Below are 15448 nucleotides of genomic sequence, written 5' to 3' on the forward strand. Positions count from 1 at the left end.
TCTTCTTCTTCTTCTTCTTCTTCTTCTTCTTCTTCTTCTTCTTCTTCTTCTTCTTCTTCTTCTTCACCCACCAGCCTGTGCAATTAATTTTAAGACAGCTCAGAGTTTTTCTTGATCAAGTTCTGTCAGGATCAGTGGGGAGGATGTTAATCTTAAAGATATGGTGAGAATTAAACTGTGTGCAGAGGATAGAGTAGAGCAGGCAGATGGCTTCTTTGTGGTCTACTAGGAGCTGTATGGGGCCAGTTCACTGCACCGTTTCTTCTAGTAACAGTGAAACAGTTGTGGAGTGTTTCAGTGGCACACATGAGCTCAGTACAGATAGCACATGGATCATTTCGCTTTATCCTCAGGACACCTGTGTGAAGCAATGCAGAAGCCCACAGGGAATGCCTTGGATGGCAAGGCAGAAATATATGCTAATCTAGAAACTTCTGCCTCCAACATGTGTAAAGTTTCCATTCAGCCTCAGTGGACTTCTTCCTCCTGTAGCCACTAGGGATGTTGACAAAGGACTCTTGTGAGTCTCAGGAATGGAGATGGGCAGATTCAGTTGGCTCTAGAGAGTGCCTCAGGACCCTCATCCCTTCGCTCATTATGAGGGTTGAGGACCACTTCACCTTCTATTCTAGATCTGGGGTTTGGGGCCAAGTGGGAGCTCTCTTGACTACTTGTGGCTTTTCTGTGGCTAGGGACACATTGCAAACACAGTATCAAGAAAACAGTGTATGGGCTGGAGAGATGGCATTGTTAAGGGCACTGGCTGCTCTCCCAAGAGGGCCCAGTTTAGTTTTCAGCACCCACATTGGGTGGCTCCCAACCATCTGTAACTTCACCTCCAATGGGATTTGACACACTCTTCTGACATCTATGCACACTGCACATATGTGCACATACCCACACACAGACACACACTCATACATAGAAATACAATCGCACCTCCTTGTCACTCAGCATTTTTAGTTACCTTTGCAGTCTGTCTTCCCAGCACATGGCACCTAGCAGTTCCCAGGAGAAGAAAGGTAAAATCCGGAGTTGTCTGAGAAGGCTCTGTGCCTGGGGGAAAGCCTGCAGCAGGGATTGTGCACCCTGTTATAAAAGTGCACATCTAGGAAACCTCTACAGTATATTAATTTTAAAACCTCAGGGTAGCGATGGCTTCAGGGTGGTTATGTTAAACCCGGAGGGGACCTCTGGGAAGTGGCAGGTGGAGGTTGTAAGACTTTACTCAGTGGATCAGCAGGCCTAATTCATGCTCTTGTGTTCCCTGAGAGCTTTGTCTGTCGTTCCTATTGGCTGCATTGATTCACGCCCAGTATAGTCCTGTTAGTAAGATTGTCAAGGTGGGGACTGAGGGGTGGCTCAGTGTCTAAGAGGGCTTGCAGTGCAAGCATGAAGACCCGAGTTCAGATCCCTGGAGCCTACATAAAAAGCTAGGTGTGTACCTGTAACCCCAGTACTGTTTGGGGCAGACGAAAGGCTGCACAGGTCACTGGTTGAACGTTATGAACATGATTTTTGGTCTGTCTGGGAGGGTGTTTCTGAAGGAGGTCAGCATAGGGTTAGGATAAGGAGATCCATCCATCAGTGAATCTGGCTATATCTCATATGTTGAGGGCTAACACTGAACAAAAGATAAATTCTCTCTGCCTCCTTGTGCTGGGGCTTCTGCTCTTGGATATCAGAGGCTTTGCTTCTCAGGCCAATGCTCTGTTCTCTGTAGGCTGGAAGCCTGGAGGGTTCAGAGAAGGATGTGTTCCTTCTAACCCCTTGTAGGGACACACAGTTCTAAGAAAAAGCCAACAAGCAGAGCTCAGGGTTGCAAACTCAGTCAGGAAGCCACCGGTTTGTGTTTCTATGAGGTTGGATTTCAGTTCCTGGAGTTCCCTCCTGGGCCTCCTTCCCCAGTGAGCATGCACCAAGCTAACCATACAGAAGATACATTGCTCCCTATCTTACTAGTTAATGAGAAGAAGGAAAGAAATTACTACACTGGCTGAACGAGAGACTCTCAGAAGCATCTGGGACAGGTGAGAAAGTTGCTCGCTCAGGTGTGCCATGTGAGAGTTCACAAAAGTATTCTGGGATACCATGAAGGTGATTTAAATACCTGAAGACCCGTGTTGGCATGGCCTTAGGGTATAGGTGTGAAATGCCCCCCATTGTCTCATGTGTTTGCATGATTGGTCCTCAGATGGGGATGCTATACTGGGTGTATCTGACCCACCTAGAGAAACTGAGTCACCAGAGGGGAAAGCCCAGCCCTGGTTCCTGCCCTAGGTCCCCTGCTTCCTCCTCCAGGCTTTCTACTTCCTAACCCAGGTTTTCTACTTCCATTCACAGCTTCCCAATTCTCAGATATGTGACACTTTCATCACCACCAGCACACTCAAGAGCTGGTCCTGTCTGCCACCATGCCGTCCCTACCTTGGTGGACTGTGCCCTGTCAAACTGGGAGCCCACATTGCTCATAGTCTGCTTCCTTCAGAGATTCCATCCCAGTGATGAGAAAACAGCCAATCACAGCTTCAGATTAGAGATTAGCCAGAGCAGTACTGGAGCCATTGTAGTTACAGGACCCAAACGGGAAGCCTGATATTGTAGAAGGGTGATGTTCATATAGCCACCTGAGACTCACAGGTGCAAAGCTGTGACCGAACATAGCAGTCAAGGAGCCCGAGACTGGAACTTAAGAATCAAGTGTAGATCTGTCTTCCTAGGAATCTAACTCTTTTGCTGTTTTTGGAGGCAGTCCATGCCTCAGTTCCATTTCCTGTTGTGATTTAAACAAACAAACAAAAAACAAACATGTGATTACAAAAAACAAACGACAAAAGAAAATTAAAGGATTCCATGACAGTTTGTGACTAGGCCAGGAACCTAAAGCCCCTGTTCACACTACATCCACAGTCAAGAGCTGAAGCAACGGGCACTCACTGCCTGTGCTCAGCTTGACTTCTCTACTCTTATAAGTTCAGGATCTCCAGCCTGGGGAATGGTGCCGCCCATTTTCAGGCTGGGTCCTCCCACATTAAAGATGTAATCAAGACAATACCTTATAGGCAGGACAACCTGACCTAGACAATCTTTAACTAAGACTCACTTCCCAGGTAACTCTAGACTGTGTCAAGTTGGTAATTAAAAGTAACCCTCACACTTTCCACTACACAAACTGATTTATATAAACATCAAGGGGGTAAGAAGAAATGGCCCTGGGTCAGCATCCCCTGTGCCTTTTAGCTGGATTCTGTTACAAGCATAAAAAGGTCTTTCTGCAGCCACACCCCATTACTGTGTGGTGATCATGTTTACAGCTTGGAAAAAAAAAACCCATCATAGTCAATGAGATTTAGTCAAGTTGTAATAAAAATTATGTCCTCAAGCTGTGTTTGTGTGTGGATGTGCATGCATGTGTATGTGCATGGATACATGTGTGCGTGCGTACATGCATGTGTGTGTGTATGTGTGTGCATGCTCACATGTAAGCATGCCACATACACATGCACATAGAGCAGAAGACAAGCTGGAGTGTTGTTGCTCAGCTCTTGTCATCTTGTTTTGGAGACAGCGTTTCTTGCTGGTCCGTGGCCTGCCCATTCAAGCATAAGCCTTGGGAATACAGGTATATACTTCATTTTCCTTAGGCTCTGAGGATGGAACACAGGTCCTTATGCTCATAAAGCCACACTACCACCTGAGCCATCGCACCAGTCCCCTAACTCCAGAAGTTAGTTTACTTTTCTACTCCTCCACCATGAAAACCGAAATCACATAATTTATTGGGACAGATGAGATGGAAGACCTAGGCTGTGTGGCATACATGTGTTACACTTTTAAAAAAGTATTTATTTATATATTTATTTTTAGTGTGTGTGTGTGTGAGAGAGAGAGAGAGAGAGAGAGAGAGAGAGAGAGAGAGAGAGAGGGAGAGGGAGAGGGAGAGGGAGAGAGGAGAGTATCACAAACATGCAGTGTCTGTGGATACTGGAAGAGGGTATTGGATATACTGAAACTGAAGTCACAGGCAGTTGTGATCATGTGGGTGCTAGGAATAAAACTCAGGTCCTCTGCAAGAGGAACAAGTACCTAACCCTCAAGCCATCTTTCCAGCTCCATTTAACCCTTTAAAAACAGCAAATTTATATATAAAAAAAATACCTCCTAAAAAGGGAATCACAAATATACACGTTTTTATCTCCTACCTCAGATCACTTTCTTCTACAAATTCCCTGCTAATGTCATCTCAATCCCTTGAAATCTCTGCTAACTGTCCTGGCCTGTGGATGCTCTCACTGCCTCACACTCTTAGCCACGAGCTCGCAACTCCATTCCTGAATCTCAGCTTAGCTCTGGTTCAATAAAAAGCTATGTCCAGAGTCTATTTCTAGTTCACTTTGATCGCTGGAACTTGTCCCCTAGTGAAAGCTCTAGCTTCTGGAGACCGGGGCCCGTGTGCTGGACTGCTTGACTGGCAACTGGTCTCATTCTTTGCCATCAAAAGAAACATCCAACTTTTCCCTGTTCCGTATGCTGCCTGAATGTGGCCCACTATTGGCATCTTTTATGCTGTGTGGAAGCCCCAGCTCTCCAAATGTCAAGCTCAAAATTAGCCTCAGCCTCCCAGGAGCTGTTGGCTGTGTGGGGACCAGATGGGTTCAGGAACTGATGCTCAGAGTGATGGTTCTTAACCACTTGGGAACATGTGTCACTTTTGAGAACTCTATAAAAGCATGTGTATGTGGATGGATGTATACATTTGCATGTGGCTTTAGAAGATGATCTGTGGTTCACTCATGAGCTGTGTACCTTCTGGGACAGGCAATCAGTACAAGCAAAGGATTCTCTCTCTCTCTCTCTCTCTCTTTCTCTTTCTCTCTCTCTCTTTCTCTCTCTCTCTTTCTCTTTCTGTGTCTGTGTGTCTGTGTGTCTGAGCTCACAGAGTGCAGAGGTCAGAAGAGGACATGGGGTATCCTGGTCTATCACTCTTGGTTTTATTCCCATGAGACCAGATCTCTTGATGAACATGGAGTTGGCCTGGCTGCCAGGAAGCCTCGGTGGTCTTCTTGTTCCCCAACCCTTTACTGAGAAGGGGTTTTAGGTGCATGTAAAGTCATTCTTGGCTTTTCACATAGGCACTAGGAATTTGAACTCAGTTCCTCATGGGGCTAAGGACAATAATGTCATCTCTTGAGTGGCAAGAGAGGTTTTTTGGTTTTGTTTTTTTTTTTTTAAATATCAGATACTTGAGAATAAAACAGAATTCGTATCTACAACTGAGGGATTGTGGAATTGTTCTTTTTAAGCAAGATAAATTCTGAAGACTACATTTTGAAACCTTTTTCAATTACACTAACATGCCTTTTTCTTTTTTCAAAACCTAATTTTATTTTTTTTAAATGCACTTGTCCTTTCTTGCTGGCATTTGTTCCTCCATAAGTTTTTTTGATAATGATTTTGAGGAAAGAAAATCAGATACATGTTATGAGCAACAATCACTAGTCCTAAAGTAACAATCACTAGTCCTAAATAACAGTCAATAACTAGTTCTAAGGTAACTAACAATCACTAGTCTTTTTTTAAAGATTTATTTTTTTTATATATATGAGCACACTGTAGCTGTACAGATAGTTGTGAGCCTTCATCTGGTTGTTGGGAATTGACTTTTTAGGACCTCTGCTCGCTCCAGTAGACCCCGCTTGCTCAGTCCCTGCTCACTCTGGCCCAAAGATTTACTTATTATTATAAATAAGTACACTGTAGCTGTCTTCAGACACTCCAGAAAAGGGTGTCAGATCTCACTATGGGTGGTTGTGAGCCACCACATGGTTGCTCAGGATTTGAACTCAGGATCTTTGGAAGATCAGTCAGTGCTCTTAACCACTGAGCCATCTCACCAGCCCAACAATCACTAGTCTTAAAGTAACAATCACTAGTCCTAAATAACAGTCACTAGTCCTAAATAACAATCAGTAGTCCTAAAGTAACTAACAATCATAAGTCCTAAAGTAACCATCTCTAGTCCTAAAGTAACAATCACTAATCCTAAAGTAACAATCACTAGTCTTAAAGTAACAATTACTAGTACTAAAATAACAATCGATCAATCAGTCAGTCACTAGTCCTAAAGTAAAAATCATTAGTACTAAGGTAACTGCTGTGGTTTGCTGGTGGGGCAGATTGCCAGGTTTTCCGTGTCCAGAAATGCATGGAGTTCTGGATATGTTCTGAAGTTAAGGATGGGCTAAGAGACTCTGAAAGCATTACCCAGCCCTTGACTCACTGGGCTTTTGCTTTCTGTGCCTTTACTGTGTCTGCTCCACCCCACCCCACCCCTTCCTCTTATCAACCTGCTTCCTCTCACACACCTTTATTTGTCACTCAGTCCTACTGGGACATTCCATGAGTCATCTGGTTCGAATGGGAGTGCAGTTCATCTTATAGATAGAGGTTGAGGAGGATCCTGTGAGGAGCAGGGAGAGAGGGATCAACCTTGATGAGTTGATGAGGTCCTGGCGTGAGTTTTCCTGGGTGGTGTGAGGTGATGTGGCTGTTGTCCTTTAGCACGCAGCTCTGTCGTGTGTCTCAACCCAAAGACCTATGCGTGAGAGGAAGACCTATGCGTGAGAGAAAGACCTATGCGTGAGAGGAAGACCTATGCGTGAGAGGAGCTAGTCAGATATCAGGAAGAAGTAAGAGGAGCTGGCCGGATATCAGGAAGAAGCAGGGAGGGACACTTCAGATGTCATCAGAGGGGATCTTGGGGGTGTCCCATGACATGATGTCCTAGCTGTTTGTATCTTGAACAAAGAAGTGGACATGAGGTAGAATAACAGCCATGAAACTGTAGATTCATTAAAAACTAGGAAGGGGGGCTGGAGAGATGGTGCAGAGCACTGAGTACGGGAGTTCGATTCTCAGTGCTCACTTCAGGTGGCTCTCATCTCTGCAGGGACCTGCACTCACACGACACATAGGCATGTGTGAGGTGAAAATAAAACCATAAAATACCCTTCACAGGATAGGAGCAGGCCATATGTGTTTCAATAGCCCTGGCTTAGGGTTCAGGGCTCCTTCCTACCGAAGGCCAGAGAGGAGTTATTTGAAGGGGTGAATCTTTCTTTGACTGTTGTAGGTAATTGATTTTCTGTTTGCTAGAGCATACTTGTTCAACCCTTCAGGTGGTTGGGAACAGTCTGAATGAAGCCTTTCTTGTTTGCTGGGTCCCTCCCTTTAACTTTCTTATGCTATACATATCTTGCCTCACAAATGACTATCACCTGTGCTGAGTTTTACAGACCACCGGAGGCCAGATCCTCTGAAGGCTCACACTTAACTTTTCACATTCTGTTACTTATGGCCACATACATCTTGTTTCCTAACTTGCTTTCTGCTTCTGGTGCACTTACAGAGTTTTTCTTCCTTACAGGCTATGGTCACACGGTGCCCTTGTCAGATGGGGGCAAGGCCTTCTGCATCATCTACTCTGTCATCGGCATCCCTTTCACCCTCCTCTTCCTGACGGCTGTGGTCCAGCGTGTCACTGTGCATGTCACCCGAAGACCAGTCCTCTACTTCCATATACGCTGGGGCTTCTCCAAGCAGGTAGTGGCCATTGTCCATGCTGTTCTGCTGGGATTCGTGACCGTGTCCTGCTTCTTCTTCATCCCAGCCGCCGTGTTCTCTGTGCTGGAAGATGACTGGAACTTCCTCGAATCTTTCTACTTCTGTTTCATCTCCCTGAGCACCATCGGCCTGGGGGATTATGTTCCAGGGGAAGGCTACAACCAGAAGTTTCGAGAGCTGTACAAGATCGGGATCACGTGTGAGTACCCGTGGTGGGCAGCACGTTGTAAGTCTCTTCTATCCCCCATATTCCAACTGTTTGCTTTCTCTTTGAAGCATTTTCTTTTTATCCCTGACTTCCCACAGCTGTTTCCCTTCATTATTCCCTCCACAACTCTTTTTGCTTAGTTATGTTTCCAATGCTCTGTGACTCCTGTGTGTTTTTATGTGGGATGCGCACGTGTTCCCTCTGAGTTTCTTGTGTGTATTTTCATAGGGGTGTGCATGTGTCCCTGCTTGTCGGAGGACAGCCCCCCTCTGGTACTTCTTCTGGTGGCTTCTTTGGGATTTCTCTTTGGCTTGATATTTCATCAAGCTGCCTAGACTGGCTGACCAGTGAGCTCCAGAGACTGACCTGTCTCCAGCAGCCATCTCACTACCTCTGGGGTCACAACATAGGCTGGGGCAACAGCTTCCCCAAGGGTTTGGAGAATCCAACTCAGGGCCTCACACTTGTGAGGCTCTTCATTGCCTGCCATCTCCCTCCTTCATCAATGTCTCTAACGGTGTCACAGGTGTGGTAGCCAACTTTTACTAAAATAACTTACTTTACACTGTTAAACATTTCACATGTAAGAAAATAAGACCCACCCCACCCCCACCCTGGTCACTAACACCATGTTCTTTCATTTTCCAAGAGATTTCTCAAATTGGTCGCTGGCCTCCTTTTTATGTTATTCTATTTTGAAGTTACCAACATCAATTGTTTTTAGGATTTAGTATGGAAAATGAAGTAGACAACGACTTTTAGATTAAAGTGTCTGCCAACACGAGCATGAAATCCCAAGTTTGGACCTTTAGCATCCATATAAAAAGCCAGGTGTGGCAACATGCCGAAATGGGACAGATTCAGGAGGATCCCAGGGTTGCTGATGGGTCAGGCTAGCTGAAAATGCAAGCTCCAGGTTCAGCAAGAAACTCTATCTCAAAAATAAACTGGAGAGCCATGGAAGACATAGAATGTCAACCTCTGGCATCTGCATGTACATTCACCAGCAAACACGCCTGCAAGAACATATGCACATACACACACAACACACAAGCTGGTAAAAAAAAGTCAGTCATCCATTTTGAAGAAACTGCTTATTTTCTGTGGGAGCCCTCCTAAGTGTTCAGGACATGTAGCAAGCTGTTGCAACACAGTTTCCACTTCTGCTTTCTCTGGATTCTTTCTATCTGTGACCTAGATCAGTCGTGGCTTCTAGAAAGCCATGGATTCTTGAGCAGCTGGTGCCCTCACCCCGTCTTGGTCTTGTTGTTTTAATCCCACAAAGTGGTTGGTTGAACTATGTGTGTCTTTGAATATTTCCATGAAACGGTAGGCTCCCCAGGAACAAAGCTGGCACTCATAAAACCCCAGTGCTTTCGATGGCTTCTGGCTCCAGTCCAAGCCCAGTAAATATTTGCCAGAGTCCTGAAATGAGGGTCTCATACTCTTTATATTTTAGAGTCTGTGTCTGTGTATGACTCTGGGACCACCCCACAGCCTACCCTCCTTGCCTGTTGACTAAGTTATCTCTAATTCAGTAGCATGGCAAACTACCTCAGTGTGGAGATCTTTTTGTATTTATACTTCTTATATTTATTTGAGACCTTTCTAAGAAATAAAATCACAGGCCCCAAATGAATATACTTATTTTTTTGTGACTCACAGATCACAACTCCGAGGTCCCCAAATGGAACACACATCTACCCAATCACCACCATCTAAGTTCCCGCCCTCCTTGGGTGGCATGGACAACAAAAATTGTATGTGGCTTTGATAACAATATAGACATCATCTTAACTTTTTCAAAGCTAGCAGGGCAATTGTTTAACTTCCATTTTGCTTTCTAATTTCTTCATGAACTAGAGAAGTAGAATGTCCCTGTGGTTGTGTCTTCTGGTTACACTTTTTTTTTTCTGTGTAAATTACCCTCTTTCTACTGCACATGAACTCTCTCAGCTTTTCACAGAATACCAAATTCTCTCTTAACTTCCTTGTTACAGTGTGGACTGTGTTTTTCAGGCAGCCAACCAGGACAGATTTTATGCTTGGAGTGTTCAGGACTTGATCATCTAAGGAATAAATGTTCCGAAGACGTAGGTGGGATAAAATCCCACGGCTTGCCTGAAACCCCCTGGGCTCTTCTGACAAAGTTCCGGAGTCTGGTTAAATAATAACCATGAAGGGAGTAGATTCGTCTAGTGACTACCAGTGCTACTGCCAAACACAAGAAAGTCCCTGTGGCACCAGCTTACTGCCAAAGCCAACAATCAAAGCTGGAGATGCCTAAACCATGCCCAGCATATCCAGGGCCCACCCAAGCCCCAACAATGCAAACTTTAACTTTCCTTATCTGCATTTTCTGGAAATCTTTCTTTTACAATAAACTCCCGAGACATGAAATGAGTACTGAAGATTTTCAGATTTCCTGACTTTTTTTTTTAAATATGTTGAAACTAACTTAAAATTACTGTTTGCCCACCACATGTTCTAAGAAATAGCGGCTATCCTTCAGGAATGAGAAAACTATACTTATCTAGTGAATGGTCAATGTGCCCAAACACTGACAGTGTTATCATAGGAGGCTTAGGAAGCAGAAATTGTGACAATACTATTGAGTGCTTGGAAAGGTGCTCATGAAACAGGAAAAATGTTTTGTGACTCTCTGATTCTAGAGCCAGTGAGGAAAGGGTCACATTGGGTGACCATCACAAGCCATTTGACCATAAGGAAAGCCACATTAGAAACAATTGACTTCTTTATTCCTTTAAGAGTGAAGCCAAGAGAGAACTGAACGCCTGGCTTCAGGCTGAGGTATTAGCAGTGTTGAGCAGCGGGGAGCAAATTAAAAATGGCTGATGTTGAGAAGGGCAAGAAGATTCTTGTTCAGGAGTGTGCCCAGTGCAGAAAGGGCAGGCAAGCATAGAATGAACCAAATCTCCAGGTCTGTTCGGGCAAAAGACAGATCAGGCCTCTGGATTGTGTTACACAGGCACTAACAAGGGCAAACGCATGGCCTGGGGAGAGGCTATGCTGAGTATTTAGAGAACCCCAAGAAGTAGAACCCAGGAACAGGAATAATCCTCACTGAGATTAAGGAAAAGGGAGAAAGAGCAGGCCTAATGGCTTATCCTGATGAGTAAAAACACCTGCCTTAGTTATTACAGAAAAATGTCTCATGGCTTTTAGTGTGTACCATAATTCAATTTATACATCAGCATTCAGATCGTGATTGGTAACAGTGGTTCTGTCGAACAGTCCGGATTTAGGTACAAGTGACTGGTAGTCCAGTGGGTATCATTCTTTTTTTTTTTTTTAAATATTTTTTAAGAGATTTATTTATTATGTATTTATTATAAGTGCACTGTAGCTGTCTTCAGACGTACCAGAAGAGGGCATCAGATCTCATTATGGGTGGTTGTGAGCCACCATGTGGTTGCTGGGATTTGAACTCACGACCTTCTGAAGAGCAGTCAGTGCTCTTACCCGCTGAGCCATCTTACCAGCCCCGGTATCGTTGTTTTGAAAATAACAGTTCCAATTGTGTAAATTCTTCATTCTTCTCCCTCCATTAGTGACATTCAATCTTCCACAAAGATGAGGTGGCATTGCAAAAGCCATAGGACGGTTTTATACTTAGATTTATGGAGCCGGGCACATGGATGTGTTTAAACACGAGAACAGTCCCTCACTGATTCAGAATCAAGCAGATGACCAAGCTGTGTTTCAGTCTGTGTTCACTGGCCTGTCCAGGCAGTGGCTCAACATTAGGAAACAGCTGTCTGTTCTTGACAATGCCGATTTAGGATTTAATTAGAAATTCCTGTGTCCAAGGTTGTTGTCTTTTAGTATTGAATGGCATTTTGATGTGGTTTATGCACTCTTTATCAAATAAAGAGTGTTTAACACTTAAAGACAGCTGAAGCCAGGCCTGGGGAGATGGCTCTGCGGGTAACCCTGACCACAGCAGGCATGAGGACCTGAGCTTGAATTACCAGCACCCACATAAAAAGCAGACTGCACACTTGCAGCCCTAGCTAGCTGAGGTGGAAGCAGGACAATCCTGGGGCTTGCTGGCCCCGCCAGCCTAATGCCAGGTTCAGTGAGAGACATTGTCTCAAGGAAATAAAATGGAGAGTCACCAGACATCCAGTGGCCTTTGGCCTCTGCACTCACTTGCATGGGTACACCCTCCTACTTGGGTAAAGCTCACTCACACATGTCTGAAGCCCGTGATTGTGACTAATCCAAGTTCATCGGCGGCTAAGCCATTTCGTTCATTCTCTCTGCATTCCTCCGTGAGCTGTGTGGACTTCAAGCCTTCCTAGAAATCAGCTGAAGTGGACCTACCTGCTGGAGAACCCTTGTGTGTGGCGTGGGATGGGGAGAAGTTGTTCCGTCTCGCTTTTATGGTAACTAGGTCCGACTAAGAAGCTGCTTGTTTTCTGCCTCACAGGTTACCTGCTCCTCGGACTCATCGCCATGTTGGTCGTCCTGGAAACCTTCTGTGAACTGCACGAGTTGAAGAAATTCAGGAAAATGTTCTATGTGAAGAAAGACAAGGATGAAGACCAAGTTCACATCATGGAGCATGACCAGCTGTCCTTCTCCTCCATCACTGAGCAGGTGGCTGGCCTGAAGGAGGAGCAGAAGCAAAACGAGCCTTTTGTGGCCTCCCAGTCGCCACCCTATGAGGATGGCTCTATAAACCACTGAGCGTGGGCCAGCAGACCCCGGACAAGAGGCAGAGCCTTGACTGTGTCCATTTTTACAAGAGAGTCAAAGCTAAGATGATGTTATTTTAAGAAATATCTACTGTTAACAATATTTAAAAAAAAAAACATGGAACTTTGGATTCTTGGGGTGGGTTTTAATCCCTGGGCAAATGAGGTATGCCCCTGTGACTCAGAGGAGATGTGATCACCTGGTGCCACACACTGGGGACGAATACTTGAAACAGTGTACTACAGTAGGTGGAGGCAGATTTTATACGTAACTGGGGACTCTGGGTTTGCATTCCAATTATTTTGCCGACAGCTAAGCAGCAACATTTATATTTATAAACAAAACAAAACAAAAATCTATAGAGATGTATTTTATAAATAGGTTTAAGTGTCCCAGCTTGCATGTGCCTATCCAAAATGATTATTTTTCTAGAGTCTAAATTAACTCTATTTATAACGAATAGGCCACCATCCACTGTGTACATACAACATATAAATATGTTTATATTCTGTACATATGCATAAGCTACCAGATATCCCTGTACTTCTTAAATCAAGATAAGAGATATTTTTTTCTTTTTGATTTCTCTTTATACTAAAGAACCCAGAATTGCCACAACAAGCTAGGAGGCCTAACAAACTCAAGAGAAAATCAGTATGATATTCTGTTCCTGTATACATTTCTACCCTCTTGCGATGGTGTAGGACCAGACAACAAGTGAAGAAGAGTTGGTGAGAAGGTGAATCTATTTGGTCTGGAGGGCGTATTACTGTTTCTACCCACCTCACAGGTCTGGAGGGCATACCACTGTTTCTGCCCACCTCACACTAAAGCACAACGGCAGTGCCCCCCTCCCCTGAACAGATTATGTCAGGCTAATCTGAGAATTCAACATTTAGAATCTGAAATTAATAAAATCATGGCAGATTGCAATCTCGTGGTTTGCTACTTCTGATGTTTTCCTCTGTGCATATTGTCTATGTATGCCCCACTTTAGAGATACTATATAGCAACAGTTCATTAGTGTATCTGGGATGTCAGGTCATTTAATGAGACCAGGTAAAGACCAAGTCTAAGAGCCAGCAGAGGGGTCACCTGTGCCTCTGTCACCCAAGCTACATTCTGATTGTGGGGCTTAGGAAAGTCCCTTTGTGTTCTCAGGGTTTGGATACCTTGTGGGTAGAAGAATTATGGAACACAGTGGCTGTCACATTATAAGCCTGACCCCGCTGGGATGGCTTTTGAGGGTGTAGGGTTTATTAGGAGAGTTATTTATGACACAGACAGACAGACAGACAACAGCAAAATAGGGGTTCTGAAAAAAGTTCAGGATCCAACCCAAGACTGTGGCTAGGCCACTGGAGAGAGGAAATCAAGGCTCTAGTAGCGGAAGTGGGTGCCCGTCTTATAGCTTTTCTGGGGACTGGAGAGGGCCCATGACACAAACTTGCAGCCAGGCTGCTTGATTCTCAGGCAGGAGTGGGTAGGGAGCAGGTTGTTCATCCACTAACAGTCCCTTACATTTCACTTCCTCTGCAGGTGAGAGATCATGAAACCCAGAAGTCTGTTAGTTAAGGGCTCACAGACAGTGGATCTGTGAGAAGAGCTACTATGAGGTATTGTGGCCTGGATGCTCACATTACAGTCCTCTAAACCTGACACCTGTGTCATTCTAATGTATTCCCGGGTGGTTAGCCTTGGTTCCAGAAGGCTAATTTTGTATAATGATGGCTAATTACAGACCTAACCACAACTATGGATATTTTCTCACAACATCCTGGAGGACATTTTCTGTTTGACTGTTTTATTCTACAGCATTTAACTGGCCAAGGTTATTTGTCAAATATATCCATTTCTGGGCTGGAGAGATAGTTCAGTTGGTAAAGTGTTTGCCACACAAACATTAGGACCCAAGTTCAAGCCCCAGGGTCTGTGTTAAAGAAATATCCAGGTATAGCTGCACATTTGTAACAGCAGTGCTAGAGAAGCTTAAAGAAGTGGGCCTAGGGCCTGTTGGCCAGTGGCCTAGCTTGCTTGGCAAAGTCCTGGCCAGTGAGAGACCCTGTTTCAAAAGAACAAGGGTGTTGTTGCCTAAGGACTGACACCTGAAGTTATCCCTTGAACTCCATATGCATGTGCTCATGTGTGCACACACACACATTCACACACCAACACAAGCATGCCACGCCCATTCACATGCCCTCTGATAAACGTACATAGATATATCCATTTCCAAAATTAATTTGTGTACCTCAGGGACCCTTGAGACCATGTCCCATATTAATGGTATTTTCATGAACACAAATGATAATAGCTACCCCTGTGGTCTATAGGAGAACCCATGCTCCATGTTTGTATGGGGAAACCTGATCAGAGTGGAGATTATCTTAAAATCAGCTACCATGAGAGAGCTTTCTTTTCCCCACAGAAATTTAAAATGATGTTTTCTCAAATGTTGTCAGTATTTAAATGCTGTGGTGTATGACCTCATCTGTCCAGGAAATAACAAACTAGCTGTAAAATGGGAATTTATTTTTCATAGCTCTTGCTGTACAATGATAATGATGTTCACAACAGCTCTGCTGGGACAAGGAGGAGGAGGAGACATGTACACATATGTGTGTATGTGGTGTATGTGTATGTATGTGTGTGTGCCTGTGTGATCTGTGTATATGTACATATGTATGTATAGTATGTATATGTGTGTGGTCTCTGTGCATATGTGGTGTGTGTGTATGTCTGTCTATAAGTCTGTCTGTATGTATATACATCATATTTGTATGTGGTATATGTGTGGGTGTGTGTGGTTTCTGTCTATATGTGGTGTGTTGTAGGATACCGACCAGCAGCTTCCTACTAGCGTGGGTTTCCACGAACCGGGAATGTGGGAGACCT

The 15448-nt window shown here is 44.4% G+C and overlaps 1 protein-coding gene across 1 annotated transcript in view; it reads left to right on the forward strand.

Moving 5' to 3' along the window:
• Kcnk1 (potassium two pore domain channel subfamily K member 1) overlaps positions 1-13486 on the forward strand; it is a 36627-nt gene extending 23141 nt beyond the window's left edge. Inside the window, exons 2-3 of the mRNA XM_031341837.1 lie at positions 7427-7822; positions 12285-13486. Of these exons, the coding sequence (XP_031197697.1) occupies positions 7427-7822; positions 12285-12544 (656 nt within the window). The 3' untranslated portion in view covers positions 12545-13486. The remainder of the gene's footprint in view (positions 1-7426; positions 7823-12284) is intronic.
• The last annotated feature ends 1962 nt before the right edge of the window (positions 13487-15448 follow it).

Source organism: Mastomys coucha, unplaced genomic scaffold (assembly GCF_008632895.1).
Source record: "Mastomys coucha isolate ucsf_1 unplaced genomic scaffold, UCSF_Mcou_1 pScaffold22, whole genome shotgun sequence".
Classification (NCBI taxonomy): Eukaryota; Metazoa; Chordata; class Mammalia; order Rodentia; family Muridae; genus Mastomys; species Mastomys coucha.